The 25,298-nt window shown below is 33.9% G+C and overlaps 1 protein-coding gene across 1 annotated transcript in view; it reads left to right on the forward strand.

Moving 5' to 3' along the window:
* Znf407 (zinc finger protein 407) overlaps positions 1-25,298 on the forward strand; it is a 471,237-nt gene that overhangs the window by 274,528 nt on the left and 171,411 nt on the right. Inside the window, exons 5-6 of the mRNA XM_005373080.2 lie at positions 14,968-15,134; positions 19,054-19,137. Of these exons, the coding sequence (XP_005373137.1) occupies positions 14,968-15,134; positions 19,054-19,137 (251 nt within the window). The remainder of the gene's footprint in view (positions 1-14,967; positions 15,135-19,053; positions 19,138-25,298) is intronic.

Consider the following 25,298-nt stretch of genomic DNA (forward strand, 5'->3'; position numbering starts at 1 on the left):
GACCTTGCGCATGCCAGGCAGGCGCTTTTGCCGCTGAGCTAAATCCCCAGCCCCTGGTCAGATGTATGTTAAGTGGAGTAAAAGTCAACACTTGATCAGGGGACTTGTTTACTTCATAATAATTAAACTGTGATAATATTTTTGCTTTTGTTCTTCCCCAGAGGAAGGTTTTTCTAATTATATTTCACCTGGAGTTTTATTCAAAGTAATACTTCTAGCCCTCCCACTTTTAGGTGACTTTCATTGTGCTTTATTGCGTATTATTTTAAAGATCAATAGGCGTCATTATTTGTTTTAAACATTCCTATTATGCAAAATATTAGAAATGTCTGGAGGTACTCAACACAGTTCTCTAAATATTTTGGAGATGGTTTGTAGACCTGAAGATTAGAGTGTCTTCTACCTCACCATCTTTAGTTCTTGGCTCTTTTAAACAATTTTTGTAGATATCATCATGTCAATTCTGGTGGTTCGTTTCATCCTTATCTTCAGGTTACATAAACATCTTAAATCTTTTATTCATCTAATTGCTTGTTTAGACTCCATGTTAAAAAAATCAAACAAAAGTGTAAGACCCTGTCTCTAAATAAAAAAAAAAAAAATTCAAAAAGAAAGCCTGGGGATATAGCTATTGGTGAAGGCCCTGGGTTTAGTCTTTAGTGCTAGGAGGGATAAAAAGAAAAAAAAAAAAAAGAAAAAAAAAAAAAAAAAACCAAAAAAAAAAACCCCACAAAATTACCCAACTCTTTATATTGTTGCTATCTGTATGTTAAAGATTTTTTCTACTGAAATGAACTATAGTCGAAGAAATGATCTTACCTACTGTAATAACAGCTCTATAGAGTTTTTTCCCCCTGGTCTCCATTTTAGTTGAGAGATTTTTTGTTTGTTTGTTTTTGTTTTTGTTTTTTTGGAACCTGAAAGATTTTATTATCTCAAAGATTTTCTTTTTTTTTTTTTTTTTAAATTTGAAAATTATTTGAGCACCTAGTAACCATAAGGCATTGGCTAGTTTTGAATATTGGCTGCAGCTTTTTCCAATTTTTGGTTGTTGGCTGCAGCTTTCTCTAATTTTTGGCTGTTATTTAACTATCATTCTGTCCCTGTATTTCTGATTTTATACTATATGCATAATTTATAGATATGTTATATTGATTTTTGTTTGTTTTACCATCTTCAACAAATTAAAGATGGAGAGATACTCAACAGAGTATCTCTGTGACAGATATTTTTATTCCAGAGAACAATTAAGTCACATGACAGATATTTGTCTCGTGACAGATATTTTTATTCCAGAGAACAATTAAGTCACATCCATTGGGACTGTATATGGAACCAAGGGTAAGAAAACACCCTGGAAATGGCTACTGAGGTAGAATTTCTCACCAGTCCTGGTGGTTTATTGGGTTCCAGCCAGATGCTTAGATTTATTGTTTTCAAAACTCTGAACCCTTTTAACTCTGCTGAAGTAGAATAGCCTTTGATAGTCTTCATACGTTTAGGACCTATGCATACCTTATCCTGGAACTAAATTCAGTACAAGGCAAGTGAAAATTACAATGGTAGGGTTTTATTGTTTGGTTACATTTTGGAGATGTTTCATTTCAACTTGACCTGTGTAAAAACTGAGGCTGAAAGAATAACAAAACCATCAACATCATGTGTTGGTGTCAAAGTAGGAATCTGCTATACTTCTGTAATGTGGCTTCATTACAGCAATTTGGGTTTCAATTTTAATTATGTCATTGGGAACATCATTTATCAGAACACATCTCATCATATGTTTGAACCTTTGATAAAATTTTATTATATAGATTATTAAATTGCATTAACTCTTCATCCTTTGTTTCCCTGTCTTTACCTTAACTATTCTGAAAAATACAAATAAATTAAAAATCAATGTAATGTCTTTGACTTGTTTAGCGTTATTCATAGAATGTATGTATATGAGTAGAAAATAATTCATAAACATAAGAGGGACAGTATCGTGTCAGTTTTTGAGTGGCAAGTAAGGTCATGATAAGATAAGATACTGACTCTTGTGTAATATTGAAAATTAAGAAGAACTATAAAACAAAGAAGTCATTACTGAGAGTTGGTCTGTTCTCCAGAGTCTGGCGATAATCTTTGTGTTATTGAACACCTAGAACAGTGTCCTCTAAGATTGTTTTTTTTTTTTTTTTTTGGTCTTTTTTTGGTTTTTCTCCGGTACCGGGAACCGAACTCACGACCTTGCGCTTGCCAAGCAGGCACTTTGCCGCTGAGCTAAATCCCCAGCCCCTGTCCTCTAAGATTGTGATCAGGTAGCCATTCATGGTAAGCAAAAGAGTTTCTAATGGTAGTGAACACCATCTATGATTCATTGTCAACTTTGTGGCAGGAGATCTTGACACACAGAGTACCTGCCTTCTCTGAGTATTTGAATCCTCTGGGTAGCATGCTTTCCCAGAATGCCTTGCTCAAGTGCTGCCCTCCCTGGAACTTGCGAAGGCAGCTGGTTGGGCACATAATCAATATTCTTGGATCCTTGCATAACTTTTATTATTGTTCCTACTCAGGGCCAAAGAACTTGTAAAATAATTTCTTGAACTTCATTTTATTCTGAAGAATCCTGAATGAAAAGTTTGTCGCAATATTGAATTAGGTGGCTTTGTTTTCTTTTTATCAGAATGTTCAGTCTAGCAGGCTATTTGACAGTTTTATTCTTTTTTTTTTTTGGTGCCGGCAATCGAACTCAGGACCTTGCACTTGCCAGGCAGGTGCTTATGCCCCTGAGCTATATCCACAGCCAGACAGTTCTATTCTTTTTTTTTCTTTCCAGTACCAGGAATTGAAGGACCTTGCACTTGCCAGGCAGGTGCTTATGCCCCTGAGCTATATCCACAGCCAGACAGTTCTATTCTTTTTTTTTCTTTCCAGTACCAGGAATTGAACTCATGACCTTGCACTTGCCAGGCAGGCACTTTGCCGCTGAGCTAAATCCCCAGCCTCAGACAGTTTTATTCTTTCCTAGCCCATAATCAAAAGTCTTTTTTTCTTGTACACTTCATTTTGATAACTTCTGTTAGTTTTGTATTTTAGCTTGTCTAATATTATTCTTATGCCTAATATAAACACATTTTATCACTTGCATCCTTTCAGTTTGCTTTGCTTATGTAGTTATATGAGAAAGAAATTTAGTTTAATACTTTGAATGCTGGGAAGTATATAATGAATGATCATGTTATGATCTACCTGATCTTTTGTTTGAGGTGCTGAAGATTTGAAAAATGAGTATAAATGATCTACATTATAGATGCCTATATGAATTTATCCTTTCATAATAATGTAGAATATATGAGCAGTAGATAAAATCTGAAAATCTATTTTGTGGAAAGAATAATTCATATCTGCAAGACATCTAATTTTAGAAATAATGTTCTATTTTATTGAAAGGAAACTAAATTAATATGCACTTGTTTTGTCCTTTATTTAAGAGAGTTTTCCTCCCAGCCATATATTCCTGTAGTGTATATTTACACATTTTCTACTTTTACTTGTGGTTTATTTGAAGTCACTTTGTTCCCATGGTATAGTAGGTACATAGGTCTGAAATGCTGAAGAGTGTAATATTGTAAAATACTTAGTATTTATTTTTAGTAAATAACTTCAGTTGAGCCACAATCACTTCAAAACCCTAAAAATTTGCTATTTATGTTAATCTAATTTTGCATTTTTCTTGATACGTGATTTATTTTTTTTTTATTTTTTTTTTTTTTTGGTTTTTCTCCGGTACCGGGAACCAAACTCACGACCTTGCACTTGCCAGGCAGGCGCTTTTGCCGCTGAGCTAAATCCCCAGCCCTTGATACGTGATTTAGAAAGAAAGAAATCATATCCCTACTACATGATCTTCTCTTGCATCTGGTTGTCAGTATATTTGTGTTGTAAAGCAAGCTGTGATTCATATGAGGTTCTATAGTGTCTACATTGAATTAGTCTACCAAACTCAAATCATGTCTTTTTTTGGTACTGGGAATTGAACTCATGACCTCAGGCTTGCCAGGCAAGTGCTTATGCCACTGACCTACATCCCCATCCCCTCAAATCATGTCTTAGTAATGCTGCAGTGTACAGATGCCCCAGGATGTTTACTCTAGAAGTGGGCTGTAACTGCTGTGTATTGAACTAAGGGTCTCAGAAAAGGTCAATTTTGTACTGAACTCTGAGATTAAAGATAAAGATAATATTCCATCAAACAAGTTTTAACATATATCCTGAAAAATTATACATGCTATTTCCCTGAAAAAATATTCTTGGGATGCCAGAACCTGTTCCATAGACTCACACATCTTAGAGACCAACAAACATTATGTGTTTGCAATTTGTGCGATACAGCTCAGCTTTCTGGCTAATCTTACCTTGAGCTCAAATGGTTCCTTAGATCATCCTGACCTACTGGAGGGCCAAGATGATGACAAACTCCCAAATAGTGAAATGCCTAACTTTGGAAAAGCTTGTTTTCCCAGTTCCAGCAGATCACACAGTACGATTAAAGAGATCAGTCTTTTCTAAATTTGGCCACTGTTTTCAACTTTATAGAAATTTATATCAATAATAGACATAGAAATTCCCAAGATAAATTGCAGACACATAGTGTTCGTTGGTCTCTAAGATGTGTGGGTCTATGGAACAGGTTCTGGCATCCCAAGATTATTTTTTCAGGGAAATAGCATGTATACTTTTTCAGGACATATGTTAAAACTTGTTTGATAGGAATATCATTTTTATCTTTAAATTTAATCTACTGTGTATTTGAATCCTCTAAGATGTCACATTCAGATAGTTATGGTTACTGTCCCTTAACTAATGTACAAAGAAAAATCAGAGTTAAATAAACTGATGTCAGTTAATGGTTCTGAAGGAACTATCATTGTAAAAGATTTAAATCTTGTATGTTATGGATGTAATCCAAACACTACTTGAGATCAGCCATGTTGTCTATGGCTTATTAATTTTGTTCAGAACACTACTTCTTTTAAAGTATCCAGTACGTCTTTCTTGGAGAATTGAACCTGTCAGAGATTTTTGGTAAGAAACTATGATTTTCATACTGTTTTAAATAGTTGTGAATTAGATAATTTTCTCAGTCTATTTATTTGATGCCAGGAATGTAGACTGTGATACATAGAAGAATCCTGTGTTCAGTAGTTTTAGAAATGTTGACTTGAATACTTACTGAGATTCCAAAAGGCTACTCAAGCCTAGTTTCTCTCATATTCTTTTTCTAGCACCATGATTATCTGACCCTAGATATTGTCTCTAAACTTGCGGCCAACAAGGAACTAAGTAGTATTGTATTATTCAAGTGAAATGATCAGCTGTATTATCAAATGGAGTTCCTTATTCTGTGATGGGTGATTTTTTTTTTCTATACTGTTCATTTGTAAAAGTAAAATTTTATGCAGTAATATTAATGAAACATTTTCTTGATGTAGTATTAGAATGCTAAAATAAAATCCTGACTGTGACTTGTCAAATTCTAAATAAATTTGTTTCCTGATGAATTGAAATAAGATAAGCTACTTAAACTGTGAGAAGTTTTGTTCATTACCTTTTTTTGTTTTTGTCTTTTTGAGACAGGGTCTCGCTATGCAGTTCAGGCTAGCCTTGAGCCCACTTTGTAGCCCAGGCTGGCCTGGAACTCTCAACGATCCTCCTGCCTCACCCTCCCGAGTGCTGGGATTACAGGCATGCGCCACCACGCTCGGCTCTCATTACCTTTATTGACATACAATATCTGTTTTATTTATGAAAATTTGAAAGAAACTAATAGAGTTGATTCTCTAACTGACTTTTTAAAAAACTCACCTTTTTTACCCTTTTTGTAAGCCTGTCTTTTTTACCTTATCAGTAACATCTACTTATATTTCTTAATCCATTCTAATACTGTAGCTGACCATGTTAAAATAGCATCATCATAAAACATACTAAAACTTAAAAACTATTGTCATACAAATGATCTAGGTTCTGAGCTCTCTGAAATAGCATTTTTATTGCATGTGTATGTATATAGCTAGAAGCCTAGTGAGTTTTGCTACAGATACGATGGCACTTTTTAGAAATTGTACATTACTTGGCCAAATGTAAATGAGTTCATTATAAATCTTAGGTGAAGGCATTAATATTGTAGGTCTTTCTCAAGCGTGCACAGATTTGTGGGTTTCTTTGATTATGGGCATCTATGAATTAAAGTCATATTTAATTCCTTGTAAAATTATAATTAAATAATCCTGAAAACCTAGTATTGAAGAAAAATTGAGAAAAACAAAGACTGTTTCTTCTGTTGTGTCAAAGCCAAACTTTCCATGTGATCATCAGAACCATTGAATTTGATTGTTAGATTTACACAGCTTGTACATCTCTGTTCTATGCAGTGTGCTCCTGGGGCTGTTTGGGTGATTGGCTCACTGCTCACACATGCCACCTCACCGCCTCTTTGAGCTTTGACCCTGAAGTTTTTTATTTTTAGAAGTTTGGCTTATTTTTTCAGATTTTAAACCTTACCTTATTCACAGAAGCTCTTCCAAATATTTCATTCTACTTTCACTGATATTATTTCTTAAATATCTTTTAAAACTTTTATACAAGCCCCCCATAGTGTGTTGGTTCTCTCTTCTGTTCATTTCATTGACATTAGTGTTGATCATTGAGTGATAGGCTCCTTTGGGGGAAGCATAGATGTAGGTTTGTGCATAGCATGGATCATTGCTACACAATAAATCTGAACGCATACTTTTTACTGATTTATTATTATAGAAGGTGCAAAAGTGTAGTAATTTGATGATTGTTAGAATTGTGTTGTAAATGTCCAAATTTAAAATTACTCAAGACATTTGGGATGAAGATGTAAGTAGGAATAGGAATGCATTTTGTCCTTGTAGCTCAAATTAATGAATATCTATAAGAAAAAAATGATTTAAAATAAATTCTTTTTATAGACTGTTAAAACATTAATATTTGTATCTTATTTATAACTACTGTTTTAACCTCCCTTATGTAAATCTAGTGATTTGAACCTAACTTGAAGCCATAAAATTTCACTTAGTTCAAACTGGAGAACTATGGCAATTTAATGCATGTCTTATTGTGTAGGACTTTTATGATTAGTTAAAATTGTTTCCACTTCCTGGTCCTCCGGCCTGTGATATAGTTGAAAGGGATAGTTTTGAAAAGGATAGGGCAACCTAGACTGGAAGGAGTCTCATATGGAGTACAGTTTCTTCCACCTGTTCGCTACGTGCTGGTGTTGTAAAGCCCTACAGGAAACATGAACTATTTCCTTAGAACAATGAATTTTCAAACCCTGAAAATGGGGCTGAGTTAGTTTTGTGTTCCAGCAGTTTCATATTGGGATTATTTAACTTCATGTAGATCAGGGTGTCTGGGGGGAAGTTAAGGATAGGAGGATGTGATCTGTCAGGGGAGCCAGGGACTGGCAAACTATAGCCCTCAGGTCAGAATAGACCTACTGCCTATCTTTGTAAATAAAGTTTCATTGGAACACAGCCACATTTGTTTGTCTTTTGCTGCCTTTGTGTTATCAGTAGAGTAGTTGTGCCAAAGATCTCATAGCCTCAAAAGAAAAAGTGTGTACCATCCAGTCCTTTGCACAAGTTTCCTATACCCAGATCTAAGATACTGTGCTATTGTGCTGTGGAGTATTGGGTTAAGAACATGTGGTGTAATAGAGAGAATTCCAGATAAATTTATATGATGGTTTTGGTTAGACTGTAGATTATGGCCTCTTTGACAGAGAAAAATTTCATAGGAATAAGATTTGGGAAGATGAATTCTAATCATTTAGGGCACAGCAATTATCATCCTTGAATTCTGTAGAATGAGTCATTCTCATGGTTCTTAGTAGACCGAGACAGCCTGGGTTTAATATTCTACTTAATGCTCCTCCCAGAAGTTATTTTGACAAAGAGCTTGTCAGCCCTTGAATAAAAGTGAAAGGGCCAGGAAAATATATTTCTCAGCTTTTCAAAGCCAAATGATCTATTAAGAGGTTTTAAAATGATAGGCTTTGGCATGAGTGAGGTTAAATTTCTTTTCCAACTAGTTAACAAGGCTCTATCCTGTTAATTAGACTAATTATCATCTGATCAGGGCAAAAATGCACTCAAGACTCTTGGTTTAAGTAGTGGGCTCCCTTGTGAACTGCATAAAAGCCCTCAAGGGAGGTTTTCTAGCCCTCATCTGGAAGCCACACTGGAGATTTCAGTGCTGTATTAAGTAAAGGAAACCTTCTAATCTTAGGTTTTTGTGGCTTCTTGACATAAATTATGCTCATGTTTTTATGTAATCTGAAAGAGATAACTCTTAAAATTTCACATAATTTAAATAATCTAGATATTAATACTGTATTATTAAGGAACATTTTGGCTACCACTTTATTCACTGAGGCCTTTGTACATACATATGCACAACTATTCCAAAGGAAATGGTCAACAGTGCCCCTAAGTGTTCTAATTCACTTATTGTTATTTATCTGTCTCTATGCCTTCTTGATTATTTAATTTAAGGAAAACAGTAAGAAATTGTTAGAGTCTATGTGAAATTGCATGCTGTATTTATTTAAGCATTATATAGTACCTTGAAGTTTCATAAAAATAAGATGAACAGGAACACTATAGAATAATCTTGAAATATTTAATGTTAAGTGCCTGTTTCACATGAAATAATACTTCATACCTAAGAGAAGTATTACACATTTTTGCTCACATATTTCTTGGGCCAAAAACATTATAAGCTTCTCACAATTATAGTAGTTATAGGTACTGCATTTTATTGGGGCACAATTTGTTGAACTTCAGTTTGCCTTGGTACCCGCTGGGGTACTTTTAAAGGATAACATGCTCAAGTGAATTTAGTGAGTATTGCAGTTACTCTTCTATGATTTTTTTTTTTATATGCCTCTTTATGTGCTTCTTTGTTCAAGAAAGTGATTATCTCTCAGTTCTATTTGCTGTCTGTGGAAGTTTACATGGTTACCCTACTGAGTAATGATGGCATCATTTTTACTTACTCTTTTAGTGTATCTTGATATAATTATTAAATTACAATCATTAAAAAGAAGCTTTTATTCCAAAGGAACTGCCTGTGCATTGGTAGTGTTCGAGTAACTTAGAAATTGTTGAAACAGTCTATAGTATATTAGGTTATTTTGCTAGGAATCACATAAGCTCTACTTTGTTTCACAGTTCTGTATTCTTTATTCTCAAAGACTAACAGTGTCTCTCCATTAAAGTTCTCAAGTTTCATTTTACAACTATAATTTTGAATCAGTTAGTACTTTTGTGTTACAGTTTACAAAGCTAGTGACTGTAAAATTTAGTTTGCAGTTTTATGAAAGGCTTTTTTTGCAGCACATTCAGCCATATGGGTATGCTTCTTGCTGATGTATTTCTATGATTTATTAATTTGATAATAATGTGCCATGGTAGAGGTGTTAAAATATTGTTTGACTATTTACTTAAAATACTCACTTTGAATTATGAAAAATTTTAAAAATAAAGGAACTATCCAAAAATGGTAGCTTTAATCATGTTGGCTTCAAATTCCTTTCTTTTTAAAAACAAATTACAGCTATACTTAGCACTCTACCATAATCTCCTTCCCTGTACATCCCACCACACACATAATCAGTGTCCTCAAATTATAATATTGTGCGTGTTTTACCATGTGGACTTCATTCTTTTACTTTTAATATTGGTTATCTTAAATTTTATGTAGCTAACTTGCTTTTTAATGCAATTACATGTTTGAGATATTTAAACACGTATAGAGATATGTCACACTAATTTATTCATTTTTACAGCATTATATTCCATTTACCTACTCCTCACCTTAGGAGTGTTTAAACTGTAATGGAAGAAATTTATCTTCGTATGTCCCTATGTCTGCAAGAGTTTCTCAGTGGTAAATACCTAAAGTAGATTTTTCTGTGCAACAGATAGGGATAGAATATACTCAACTTAAGGAAGTATTAACTGTATTCAAAAACTATACTGAATACACAACAACAACAATATACTAGTAGTACCTCTATTTTCATAAAGTATTTAGAAACACCTTTATCTTTATATATAGGTAATGAGATCTGTATAGTTTTTGTTACCTTCTTAATAAATAGAATAAATAATCCCTCCATTAGGCTTTTATTTATTTACTTATTAATTTAGATCACTTGCTGTTAAACACAGGATTTTGCACTGAGCTGCATCCCCAGCCCTTTATATTTTTTTTATCCAAATACAAGTTGCCAAATTGCCTGGGCTGGGCCCAAATTTAACGATTCTCTTTGCTGAGATCACAGTCCTAGGCCATCACATCTATCTAAAATTTCTTAAATTGTACCTTAAAATGTAATTTTGAAAAAATGAGATTAAATTTCTTTCTATAATACCTGTAATATGGAAAGATAAATTTATAGATGTAACTTAGTATACAAATTTTGTATTTGAATATAACTTCTCAGCTATTGGGATATTCAAAAGCAAGCAAATTCCCTAAAAGAGAGTTTCCCTGAGGCCAAAATTACTGTAAGGTATTGTTAACCCTAGAACCATAATTTAGCTCCCTATAAATTCATCAGCTTAACTGTGTTCATCATGCCTAATAACATCCATTGAGAACCTGTAGTTTTTGTTATTTGGCTGACACTGGTTTTGTTGCTTCAAAATATAAGCCTAGAGATCTAGATTATAATCTTGGCTCTGTTATTATATATCATGTAACAAGAAACTCCCCATGTAGTCTATTTTACCCTGTATCTCTGTTCCCCATATAAGTCAGGCCCAGAGGCATTCCAGGTTTGGCAGGAACTGAATCAATCAGAGCACACATACCAGTGATTAAAGAAGCCTCTTATAAATATAACAAGTATAATAGAAAAATTTTGGAATTTTATCTACTAGCCCTTTTTAATTTAGGAATTGTTCCTACTTTGCTAAAAGATTAGCTCTCCATTGTTTGCTGGTTGGATTTACCCATTTGAAAAGAGGCCTTATTTAAAATGTTTTAGCATCATATGTATCTCAATCCCAGGAATTATGTAATGAAGAAAACCTCTTGAAGGCAATTTTAGGGGTGTGTGTGTGTATGTGTGTATTTATAATGTTTCATATATATATTTTATGTTAGCCTAAGCAAAGGGGAGGTAACAAACTGCTTTTTCGGGGGTACAAATAAATACAGTAATTGTAGGTAGTATATGTGCATGACACATATTAATACTTTTACATCCCTTCACCATCCCATTCTCCCACACTGCTCTTTTTAATCCAAATCCAACAGTACTACTTGGCAGTTTGTAATTTTTATTAAAATTAAAAAATTTAAATTAAATTTAAATTAATTAAAAAATTAAAAATTAAAATTAAAAAGTGCATAAAAGAGATTAGGATCCCAAAGAGTTGCCAATGGTGTTGAAGTCTAGTATCTTTCTCTTAAGAGATGACCTTGTTCTGAGCATGTTTGTCATGTGTGTACAGTACTAGTCATATCATTTTTTAAATAACTTAGTTATAAATGTTTAAAATTTTAAAAATTAATTTTGTGTTTAGAATCCCAAAGGGATCTGAAACACATACAGAAAATATGATTTTTATCTGTGTATATAAATCTGTACAGCTCTGATCTTTTGTATGTGTGAGAAATAGGGCACAGTTTGTGAACTAAAACAAGTATTGTGGAAGGAGACAGCAAGTGGCCTGAGAACAAGAGGCCTGGACAAGCCTGCATCAGCCCTGGTGATGTTAAGTCAACGTCTCATGTTCTGATCCTGAAGCCTTTATAGTTGTGGGAAAGAGCGAAATTCTTCATTGAAGTTCATTTTATCCAATTAATTCATCTAAAGTTGTTTATTGAACTCTGCTGAGTCCAAGGCCTGTTTCTGGCCTTAAGGAAAGGGTGTACCAAATGCTTTCACGTGCTAGTGTAATCTTTACACTATTGCCAGTTATATCTATTGCATTTTACTTTTTGAAAAATAAACTTCTTTTTAATGTATATTAAATTTAATTAAGAAATTTCTCACATAAAATCACTAATGATGGTTAGACCATCAATGCCCTCTAATCTTACCCACTGTAGGTCACAGGGCTTCACCCTATTTGTGGTGTCTGGAGGGGTTGCACCACTGAGGAGGTAGCGTGTGGGCGTTTTGCACCGTGTGGGAAGTTCTCTCAGAACCTTTGCTTCCCAGCTCAGGGGCTTTCTCATGCATTTCCTGTTATTGAAATCCTCCCTGCTAGCTCTGTACTGTATTTCTAGTTGTCACTTATATTTTATTGCCCAAGTTAAATTGCGACCTCTAGGAACCCTCTAATCTGTCCTGCCTTTAAAATATCTGCATTCCCAATTCATGCTCACTGAATTTTCTTTTAAAATTAATATGGCCTTTTTTTCTGGCATTGAGTTTATTTTTTGTGAGTGGTTTTTCTCCCTTATTAGGCTATAATTTCTTTACAAGCCAAATCTGACTTTTTCCTTTGATTTCTCTATATATCCACACTAGTGTTCTTGGAGTGGAGATAACTTGGCATTTCTAAGGTCCATCTAGAGCACACACTGATCCTTATCCTTATCCTTATCCTTTTCCTTTTCCTTTTCCTTTTCCTTTTCCTTTTCCTTTTCCTTTTCCTTTTCCTTTTCCTTTTCCTTATCCTTATCCTTATCCTTAGGTCCACACCATAGAGAAGAACTGTATATTTCAGCCCAGGGTCTATCCTGGAGATGCTGCAGAACAGATTCCTGAAGGCCCTGAGGAGAGCTTGCATCCTATGGCAGATGCCAAAGTGAGCATGAATTGGGAATGAAGATATTTTAGAATATTTGAAGCTCTGGATTTGTGTAGTTTTAGGAGATAACCCACTGATAATTAGAACTTAATCTTTATAAGGACAGTTTACATTCGTAATATTTCCAGTGCTTTTCAAAGTGGCCGTGAGTGAGCATTTTTTTCTAAAGAGATTGTAAGACCTGTGAGGTTTTCTGAAAGTCCAGTGGTTGGTCTTTGTTCTTTGTTATCTGGCTTTTCTTATTTCATTATAGGTACTGAGCTTCAGTTTAACATTTTTGTCACGTATGAGTAATACAATACCTATATTGGGGTTACATAAATGTAATTTTGTTAAATGTACATCATGGTAGATTTTAAAATGAGGGATTTATTTTGTTATTCATAAAGTTGTAATACACTCTGTAGAAACTATTTATAGAAAATAGCATCTAGTTAATTTCCTCATTTATTTCATTTAGGAGAAGGTTTTAGCCACAATAAATACATGAAGAAATAAGTACATAGGGGAATTTATCTTGGAAATAAGATCTGAGTCATGGTTTTGAAATGCTAAATGCATGAAGACCCGTCAGAGAGATATACGAACGTGATATTTTTTCCAGTGTACTTCAAAGTATTTCATTATATTTGTCATTCTGTAGTAGGCAGTGATCAAATGGTATAGTAATTTCAAAGTCAGTCTTTGTTAATAGGTACAAAAAAGTGTCTCTCCACATACATTATGTAGATAAATAAATTGGCAATTTACTATTAAGTGCTTAGAATGTATTATGACATTTCTTAAATGATTACCACTTTTACTCATTTTACATTTAAGATCTAACTTCATAACTACATATAACAAAAGAAGAGAAATATTTCTAAAAAGAAATTCATAATTTGATTCATAGGAATTTATGAAATTCCAAATGATTAATTTGCTCAAGCAATCCACGTATATCTCCAAAATGGGAAATTTAATTATTTGGTGCTTGTGATTCTTTATCTGCCCTAATGAAGCTAAGGAAACTTGTAAAATAATGGTTACAATGTGTATATGAAACTGTATACTCTTTCTACAACTTTTTATTCATAATGTAATTTAAAATACAGATGTTATCATCATATATTTTTGATTGCATCAACTGGTTGAAAGTATAACCTAATTTATGGTGGTCAACTTGAGCTGCCATTGCTGTTCTTTTTTTGTCATAATTCTTATCAACTTACTGAAATACTTTTGATGGTTGCAGTTTTTTGCTTTTATTTGACTGTTAATTATCTTGAATTAATGAGCTGGACACTGTCACAGGGATTGATTTTACTTAGTAGTATGAGGAATAAAATAAATGCTAATGGTGATTTCATGAATGCAAATGAAAAGGGACAGCAGATAAGCCATAAGAAGTATTCAAGATTTTGCTTATGGTCAAATTTCTTCTATTGTTAAAGATATTGAAAGATGTTAAAATGGAACTTGTAATATTTTCTTATGTAAGTACTGATTTGTTAGTTTAGGGTTTTTTAGTTCTTTTTTTTTTTTTTGCATACAGGAATGCTTATAGTTTCTTCTTGTTAAAGATTTGTTAAACTAAAAACCTGTAGACAACTGCTTTTATTTTCATCAAAGGAAACTTTTTATGTACCGTGTTGTAACCCAGAGGGACACCTTGATCAGAAAGCACAGTGGAGGCTCCCTTTTCTTTCTTCGAGTATGGTGCTGTGAGGGCCAGGGATGCCTTTCAGGAGCAGCTCTGTGCCTGGCAGAAAGTGGGGCCTGTCTGAGTGGTTGAGTATGGATAGCATTTCATTTAGCCTTTGCTCTGACAGCCCATGCCCTGGATAAGTGGTGTAGGCCTGTACAGGTGAAATCTATTCTCACTTTTGCCTCAGGGGTGACTGGACTGTAACAGAATTTTTCAAACCCGTTGGGCCCAACCGCAAAGCAGAGAATAAATGGCTGAAGTGCCAGGCCTCGACAGAAAAATCAATGCCTGGTTATACAGACATGACAGACCAGGCCTGCAGTTCCCCTCACAGAGGCTGCACACCACTGTTCTGGATTACCATTCACTTTGTCTGGGGCTTTCAATATTAGTGTGTAAGCCAAATTTACATTGTTTTCTCTCTCTTTCATGCAGGAAATTTACATGCCATTTATGTGACAGAAGTTTCACAGAGAAGTGGGCCTTGAACAACCATATGAAACTGCACACGGGAGAAAAGCCTTTTAAGTGTACCTGGCCCACATGCCACTACTCATTCCTTACAGCCTCTGCAATGAAAGACCACTACAGGACACATACAGGTGTGCCATGACCCCTACTTTCCTCAGGGCTGGGCAGAGAGAGACATGATGGGCTGTGAGAACTATACGCTAATTGCCTTGAAAGTAATCAATGGGGATGATGTCCTATTTTCAGAGTTTAAGATTGTTGTAATTATATGTGAAAAGGTACAATATCATTCATTGCTTTTCAGTGATGCTCAAGGTAGTGTGGAAGGAACATTTTAGCATATGTCTGCATGCACATGTGTGTGCACATGTCTAACAAAATTAAGTTCATATTTGAAAGGTCACTTTTGAAAGTACATGTTTATTTTGGTATGTATATATATCTTTTTAGGTGTAAACCTTATCAAAGATGATTTGGGTTATTAAGTTTTCCAAGGAACTTATATTTTGTTATGGATATAAACTGTTTCCACACATTTTTTTACCATTATTTATTCTTGGTTTTATATACTATTTAAGAAATTTTAGGCAAATCAGTCTCAGGGAGAATGTCAGACCTAAGAGTTTTTGATAATTAATGCATAGTGCTAATCTGAATTGATTTACTGTATCTTTTTTTATATAAAATTATACATTAAAAAGCCCAAATTCAAATAAATTTTACACCAAAACATTGAACACACTGAGGAATTTGAAATAATGGATAGTAAAAGCAGTGCAGAAAACACATTTGTGTTGAGAATGGTACCAAGGACATTTAGTTTGGACCTTCATGACTTTATATCCCATTAATATGCTATTGTCATATGCTATGTTTATGATTTATTTTTCATTGTCTCAATATATTGGACCCAAAACTTCCTTAGAAGCTTATGTCTGAGTTCTCTTCTTATATCACTATACTATATTATTATGAACTATTTGATATTTTTGTGGCCTTTTGCTTTATACCTCTCAGAATATTTTTGTTTCAGGGAAAAAATAATAAATTTTAATCAGCATTCCCAAGTGTTCTTCTAATTGCCAAGAATCGTGTATTATTCTTAGAAATTATAGGTTAAAAGTTCTTCTGAAGCAGTTTGTGGGAAGCCTAGGCCTCCTTAGCTTCCTTGACAAGGGTGTTGACGATTTAAGGTCTCCAGTCTGCCCTGAGAGATCACTTATATCGAACAGCAGATGAAAAGCCAGTGCAGATGTAATTTATCGTCGGCGTTTCCTTCTAAAGAATAATTGTGGAGACTTGGCTGGATCAATAATATGGATTTTTGTTGTTAGGTCTTGTAGTCTGCACCATAATGAGAGATAGGGGACAGTGGCTGTTTTCTAATAGAAAATAAAGGATTGGTTTCCGTGTCTTTCTACATTTGAATGCAAAATGGCACACTTGAAACTAATTCAAGTTGTTATGAGAAGAAGTCTTCCATTATATCTCTGCTATATTATAAATATAGCATGCTAAATGAATCCCCTCTATAATCAATGAAATATTACTTTGAGTTTTTTGTTAAATTTTTTCTTGAAAAATATTGTTTTGCCCACTGTTCTCCTTTAACCCTGCTGTCATTACACACACACACACACACACACACACACACACATACACACACACACACATACACACATACACAGAAAGGCAAGTGAAAATTGCATTTAGAATGAAAAAAAAATCAAGCAACCAGTGTAAATATGACATACAATTCATTAGAGACTACCATCCTAAATAAAATCGTATACATCAAAAACTCAAGGTCACTAATGTATCTAGAATCAAATCACATGGAAAATAAGTAATACTTTGTATTTGTATATATCTTTAATGGAGTGAATAGAATTTATATGCTGTTTCTGTATACTCTTTCTATATACATATAGTTGTATGTAAAGCATGTGTAATGAGTATAAATCTCGTCATGATTTTTCTGTGCTTAAAATTTTGTCTTAGAAGGAAGATGTAGGTCAGAAAGACATTTATGAATTTCAGAAGAGAAAAATACTTCTGTGGTCACACCAACATTCCCGGTACCACACACAATGAAATGCATGTGTATTTGGTCTTGCATATATGTGTAGTTGGCAAACACAGTCTTAAACATGCCCTCTATTTTCTTGTGTGTGTGTGCGTGTGTGACTGTATGTTTGTGCCACTACAGGTAAAAGAGCCCAGATAGCTCTGGTAGTGAATAAATTGTAAAGAATGATTTTGTCTCAGCATAGAATGGTATGTTAATATTAACAAGCAAATTGTCTTTTGGGAATTAAAAAAAACTACTTCAGTATTATTTAATTGATAATACAGCTAGTTAGAAAGATTTATATTCCAAATTCATTAAATAATTAAATGAATGTTATAATTAAACTTTATTCTTCACAGCCCATCCACTCTTTTCTTTCTATACTGAAATAATGATACAAATGAAAGAACTTAACCCCAAAGCAGGGAAGTGAGATTATAAAAGTATTTAAATTCACCTTTACTTTTGAGTGATAATGAACATTTTAATATGTCTTTGGGAAATAAGGTTAAACATACTTAAGTTAAAGGTCTCCTTAGTAGTGTTCATTTAATTTAGAAAAGTCAACAAATGGTTAGATAAAGGGAATACTCTTTTTTGATGACCAAACTTACTTTACCTTTTTACATTTGCTATTTATTTTAACTTTATAAGGACTAGTTTCCAGAAGTGCCACAGACTTAATTTCTTTCATGACGTACCAGAACACTAGAACAAACCAGAATGATTTGGGCAAAACCTAGGAAAGACTTGTATCAAATGTCTATAAAGAAGGGGCTGGGGATTTAGCCCAGTGGTGCAGTGCCTGCCTGGCAAGTGTAAGGTCACAAGTTCAGTTCCTGATATGGGGGGCGCGGGGGGAAAGTGTCTATAAAGAATAAACTGGGTAGGGGCTGGGGATTTAGCTCAGAGGCAAAGCGCCTGCCTGGCAAGCGCAAGGTCGTGAGTTCGGTTCCTGGTACCAAAGAAAAACCAAAAAAAAAAAAAGAATAAACTGGGTAAAGATAGATGTATATGATTTACTTTTTTTCTCAAAAAGTAGTTTACAGTTTCAGTAAATCTCTACAAGGTTAGCATTTTTATTCTGTTTTGCTCTTTATGAGTATTATGGGATGATCTGACTAGTTGGACAGCACTTACTGCCCAAATATGCTACAATGAAAAGAGATATTGCATTTATAAAGTGTAGGGCAAGATGTTAGTTTGTGTAAAGATGCTAAAAAATGAGCATTTGTACACTTCTTACAAATTCTTCATCGGCTGAATTAAGACGTTTCATTCCAGAATTATTATTATTATTAAAGATGAATAACAGGATTTTTTTGTAAAATTTCTGAAGCAATCCCTTGACCTTTTTTGTTTCTTTTTTGGCAATGGAAGTTTGAGAAACATAAACAATTTTGAATTGCTATTGGTACTGAGTAATACAGATTTTTTTGTTACTTGGGGTCTTTAGTAGGTCAAGGAAGCTACTTAGTTCATGATAGTAAGCTGATATGAATAAGGAAGCACCTGATAGAATCAGGTAAAACAAATTTAACATTCTTAAGTTGTTAGAAAATTCAGTGTTTTATTTAAACAGAGTCAAATATACTGTATGTTAACTATTCTAAGCAATCTTCACTCAGCTCCGAAAGGCCAGATGTATGGGAATTGTAAAAAATCAGGATATGCATAAAAACTGTTCAAGTGCATAAAGCAGCCCCATCTGGAAGACATCTACCAGAAATGAAGTTGTACAAAACCATTCCATTGATAATAAAGCTAATTTTTATGGGTCTGACAAGTATGTAATTATGTTCAGTGGTGCTTTTCAGATTTTATCACAGTCAATAAACCGCAGTGGTAATTTCATTCCCATTTGACATATTTACATGGAAACATTTGATTGGAGGAATTAGTAACCCTGAAAGCCTTGATAGATATGTTTTAATGATCTGTGACCTCTGCAGTCCCTCATCTGTTTATTGTTGCAACAGGCGAGAAGTCGTTTCTGTGTGACCTCTGCGGCTTTGCTGGCGGGACTCGGCACGCCCTCACCAAGCATCGCAGGCAGCACACAGGTCAGTATAGAGTCTGCCCCAGCCCTTCTCTCCAGATACAAGAGTAAGGTATCAAGCCACCCTGCCACCACTCTTGGGCTTATCAGTTACATTTCTCTTTAATACTTAATATATTAAAGATATATATTAAATAATATGTAAATTAATAATATATATTAAATAATGTATACATTAAATATATATATAAAATAATATAATATATTTAATAGTATAAAATATGTGTACTTGAGGATCTACAGAAAATTCTGTTCAAATGTTATAAGATTTTAAATTGTCTGCCTTTATATATTTAAACGATAGATAATTGTGTATTTCAGGGATCAGGTATCCTCAGTAAATTAATGTTAAATAGGAGGAAGAGAACAATTTAGTTTTCAAAGCTCTGGTATATAACTCTGATTTCTCTATCAATAAGACTGTGTCTTGGGTCCTGGGGATTTTAGCTCAGCGGCAAAAAGTGCCTGTCTGGCAAGCGCAAGGTCGCGAGTTTGGTTCCCGGTACCGGAGAAAAAAAAAAAAAAAAAAAAAAAAAAAAAAAGACTGTGTCTTAGCCTCCTGGGTGGGAACTGGAAAACCCATGTCTGTAGTCATCTTTTCTTCCCACTGTACACCTTATCCACCTGCATGTGGATCTGCCTTCTTGCCTACACTCCTATCTGACTGTCCAAATGCAAATGTGATTTCAATTCCATTCAATTTCAATTCAGTTTATTCTTCCTTGAGAACATACTGGTGAGTGGAGTAGGTCAGATATACAAGCTTAAATATCACATGGTTTCTCCTATATGAGAAACTCAGTACATACAATATATATCTATATATCTAGATCTATAAAGAAAGAGAGCAGGAGCAAAATAAAATATAAATGGGAAGTAAAGAGAAGTCCAAATAGTTCCTCAGAGTGACTATTCCATTGTTTTAAATGTATTTTAACATATATGCTAATTTCCTTCATTTATACTACTAGTTTCTTAATTGAAGAGAAAGTTTTGTATTTTTGTTTCTTTTTTTGTAAGGGAGAGTCTTTTGCTTATGACTTATTTTCTGAGTAACATTTTGGGCATTTTAAAGTTATGGTGCATAGTGTATTAGCTGTTGTTATTCTCTAATTATGTTGGTATGAGATTTTGTTTTTTTAATAGAGTTAATAAAGTGTTTTTTAGATATTTTCTTTATTAATATCTACTTATATTACATTAAAATAAAAAAGAACAGATAATAACAGTGAAAGTACATAAGAGATACTTAAGAACATTGAAGAGAACCCCTGCCTCCATGTCTTCCATTTCTGGTGATTCAACAAAATAAAATAGACTCCTTGATTAGGAGTGCTTTAGAATGAAAAGTTTTAAATATTTATCAAAGTTTGCTTTCCTGCTCTATATAATCTAATGTTTCCTATATGTGATAATTTTCATAATTTTAAATTCACTTGCCTGGGATAGTACCAGTTCATGACATTTGTCCCTTTTAATTACTAATGGAATCTTATTTTGCTATCAGGTATTTCCTGATTAAGATCACACAATTGACAAATGCTGTACTTTCCTTTGTGTGCCAATAAAAATCATTGAGTATGGCAGTTACACTCCAATAGCATGAAGATACACAGAAGTTTGTGAGTTACAGTCCATTGTGATCGTCAAAGTGTGACATGGAATGGGCAAAGGGAGCTTTAGTTCCCAAGATGGTGTTTACAGGACCAATGAAAATGAGTGCTTATGCATTGCTTTTAGATCTTACATGTATATAATTCAGATTTCTGTATGGCTTGTAAGCCATTGCATCAAAGGGCCCTTTTCAGTGTCTAGTATAATGTTAGAAATTTCAACTTAACTTTAAAAATATTGAACTTTATTGTAAATTTAGAGAAGCTACTTGCATATGAATTAGTTTAATCCAGTGACTTAAAGATTCATTGTAAGATGACAGGAGAGGCCCAGTTGATGTGAGTCAACCTTGACTCCTATTGTGGAAAAATTAGAAATATGCTTATTAGGGTTTTTATCCATAATGTTTTCAGTTTACTAGTACTCAAAGTGTTGTAATTCAAATATTACTGTAGTTGCCTAGTCCCATCTGGTGTGGCCCCAGGAGACTGCTGACTCCCCTCCCTACCACATCTGCCAGTGGGTAATGCCCCTGTTTGCCCTGCTATGGAGATAATAATACTACAATCACAGGCATTCCTGCTGATGGATCGATCAGGAAGCCTGCATCGAGCTGGCACAACTTTATATTTTATGTCAGGTCCAGAGGCTCCTTATTACTTTGCTATTAACTTTATACTATATAGGACAATGTCTCACAGACAGAGGTATCTGTCTTTTTGGCATTTATCTGCCTCTGTGGCACAAATCAAACATGATTCTTTAATACCAAAGTCAGTTCTTTAGACTCTGGGCTTCAGCAAAACAGCTCAGTTCAACTCAGTCTAGGCACTTACCTTTTATGCTGGATTTAAAATGTTTAAGCAGTATAAAACTTTTTCCTCAAGGCCAAACTTGAATGGTGCACTTGAAATCTATTTCTTTGATGTGTCCCTTTCTGACGTGGTTTACCTTTTTACCACAGAGTACCCACGCAAATTACAATCAGCTAGGAAAGGGATAGGTATCCAAAGTGTTCCAAATGGCGTAAATAATTCCCTACTGCAATACAGACTGTCTAGAGGGCTGACACAAAACATCTTCCATTCTGAGATTTACTTTTATCACCTGTCAAAGACCCTTGATTCAAGGGCACAGGAACCAATCCTCACATGTAGCTGAAGAGTTCTGGCCAGCTTAATAACCCCTAGCCCACCCTAAGGAATGTGAAGTGTGATTTCCACAAGATGTGGTCAGCCAGGCTGACAGATGGTTGACACACAAAAGGACACTGCACTATGGTGACAAGCTATTCTGGTATCTCTGCTTTGACTTTTACTTTCCTATCAGTGTTACCTAAGGTCCAAAGTATTCCTTAATGGTTATTTTGCCCGAGATTATTGCTTGTAACGGAAGTTATGAAAACCTTGACCAATATGCAGTATTGTATCATGTAAAGGAAATATAGAAGGAATGAAAACAACCTCTTTTTTTGCTTTTTTAAAAAATAGAGTATATGCAAGTAGCCCTGTAGACTTATAGATAATATTGTATTAAGTTACTATCCTATATTATTCATTTTTCTGACAGAGGATTCAGAAACACCATTCCCAGTCAGTCCTTCATCAAAAACCCTTTCTTATTGCAAACATTTAACGAACTGAAACTCTTATATCAAATGTGTAAAATTTTCTTTCAAACTTTACAGTCTAGGAGTTGAATTTATGTTTTTAACTAGATTTTGAGACTAGAAATTCCTTACGAGTTTCTGCAATGTATTTTTATGAAGAAATTGCCCATAAGTGATTAAAAATTTACTGTTTATTACACCAAAAGTGTTGAACATGTAGCAAAGTATATGACTTAAAAGTGAACTATTATATACAATTTTGAATAAACTTTTGTATGTTTAAATTGGTATAGAGCTCTTAACACTATAAAGAACTCATGTAAATAGGCCTTCATTAGCATACTATTTTGTGTAGTACAATTTTTCATTGCATTATATTTTCCTTTTCAGCCTATATACAATTTAGAATTTCATAATATTATACAATTTAATCTTATGTGTGATCAAGGCAGTTACGAAATTATAATTTATAATTTGCTCTAACGTAGTGCTATCTTAATGTGGACTTTGAGTTATTAGATTTACAAAGCATTCAAATAGTATTATTCTTTAAAAGTATTGGTTTTCAATTTAAATTAGGTCACATGAAAAAGCCATGAAATCTTAAATGAAATAAGCTACATTTAAAACATTTTTATAGAGCTTTAATTGAAATGCCAAACCAAGAAAATTAAGTTTGAAGATCTTAGTTCTTTTTTTTTTTTTTTTTTTTTTTTTTTTTTGTTTTTTGGGTTTTTTTCCGGTACCAGGAATCGAACTCACGACCTTGTGTTTGCCAGGCAGGCGCTATGCCGCTGAGCTAAATCCCCATCCCCGATCTTAGTTCTTTATACCACAGACTTAGATAATGGGGTCCATAATGTTACCCTTCTACTTCCTTCAGATGCCAAATCCATGGAGATTGGATAGTTTAGTCGTTTATCGAGGCTATTATACTGTACTATGTAGCAGTAAGGTATGACATTAAAACATTTTATAAACAATCTGAATGGCATACAGAGACGTGAGAATATATTTGTGAATTTGCATTATGAACAAGTATTTGTAAATGTCTTGACCACTTAGATTCACTTTATTAAAAGTGCAAGATTTATACTATATAAATTAAAATCCTATTATATAATTACCATAAGGCACTATTTTATTGACAAAAAGATGGACAGATAGATCCATGAAACAGAATGGAGACAAGAAGTAGACCTCTGCATGTATTTGTCAATTATCTTTAAACAAGGAATCATATTGAAACATAAATCTAACAGAGGATATGCAAAACCTCAAAACATTGCTGAGAAAAATTAAAGACCTAAATACAGTAATATACCACGTTCGTGAGTGACAGGACTTGATATTAATTTTTATTTCCTCCTGCACTGTTCACTATAAATCCTATGAATCATTTGTTTGTTTGTTTTAAGAATTTGATAATATCAGTCAGGAGTGGTCATAAACCCCTGTAATTCTCACACTCTTGGAAGTCTGAGATGAGAGGATTCTAAGTTCAAGCCCAGCCTGGGCAATTTAGTGTCTTAACCAGACCTTATCTTAAAATCAAAATGAAAATAAAGGACTGAAGATGTAGCTAAGTGTGACCACCCTGACTTCAACATCAGTACTAGCAAGAAAAGAAAATCTGATTTTAAAGTTCTTATAAAAAATGGAAATGCATAGGTTTGAAATTGTCAAACAAGATTGAGTAAGAACACCAAAGTTAGACTTACTCTGCCTTATCCTAAGACATATTATAAAATACAGTTCTAAGAAAACTGACAACCAGTTTTAAAAAGATCAAAAGATTTGAGCACATGCTTCTCCAGAGCATATAAAGATATGCCCAGTAAGTGCATGAAAAGGTGCTCAGTATTCATAGAGAGATACAGATTTAAAGCATCAACAACATTAAATGTTGCTAAGGGTTTGGAGCAACTGGAAATCTCATAAACAAGTGTTGAGAATATAAAATGGTAACACTTTGGAAAACAGTTTTGCAGTTCTTACAAAGTGAAATATATACATACCATATTACCCAGCCGTCCTATACCTGGGTATTTATTCAGGAGAGAAGGAAATACTTGTCGATGCAATTACTGAAATATAAACCTTGATAGCAAATTTATTTGTTGACATTGCCACTAGTGAAAACAATTCAAATGTCCTTCAATGGATACGTGAATAAACAAATTGTGCAACATTTGTATAGTGAATACTACTCAGCATCAAACGTAAATGAAGTATTTATATGCGTAGCAACATAGATAAGTCCAAAAGTAATTATGCTGAAGGAAAGGCCAGAAAAAAAATAGTGTATGTTCTGTATGTTTCCAAATACATAACTTTCTAGAAAATGCTAATTAATATAAAGTGACAGAAAACAGATGTGTGGTAACGGGTGAGACGAACAAGGAGAGGAGCATGGTACAGGAATCCTTTGGGAGTAATAGTTGTGTTTGTTCACTATTTTGATTGTGCTGATAGCTGCATCAATAACAACAGTGATTAATGTCTACTATAAATATGTAAAGGTTTTATGTATCTGTTATACCCCATTGAAACTGTTCAGATACTTTATTCATTCTGTTGTCAATCAAATTAGGATAATGTTGGTGGTTTTTTTCTTACATTACTGAGGATTGAACCCCCCAGATCCTTTGGACTAAGTGACATCTGCATCCCATTTTTTATTGTTTTGAGACATTGTCTCACTAAGTCACCAGGTTACCTAAGTTAGGCTGGTACTTGTGATCTTTCTGCCTCAGCCTCCCAGAGTTCTGGGATTACAGGCCTGCACCACTAGGTGCACCTTTTTTTCTTTTTTTTATGGCTTTCCCTTTGATGCTGGTGTATATGAAAATTGCTATTTTGAACTTAGTGACCACATTCAGTTCTTATAATGAATATAACATTTATAGTTACCCTTTGTGTGACTGATTACCCTTTTGTGT

The sequence above is a fragment of the Chinchilla lanigera genome, unplaced genomic scaffold (assembly GCF_000276665.1).
Source record: "Chinchilla lanigera isolate Chin_1 unplaced genomic scaffold, ChiLan1.0 scaffold00001, whole genome shotgun sequence".
NCBI lineage: Eukaryota > Metazoa > Chordata > Mammalia > Rodentia > Chinchillidae > Chinchilla > Chinchilla lanigera.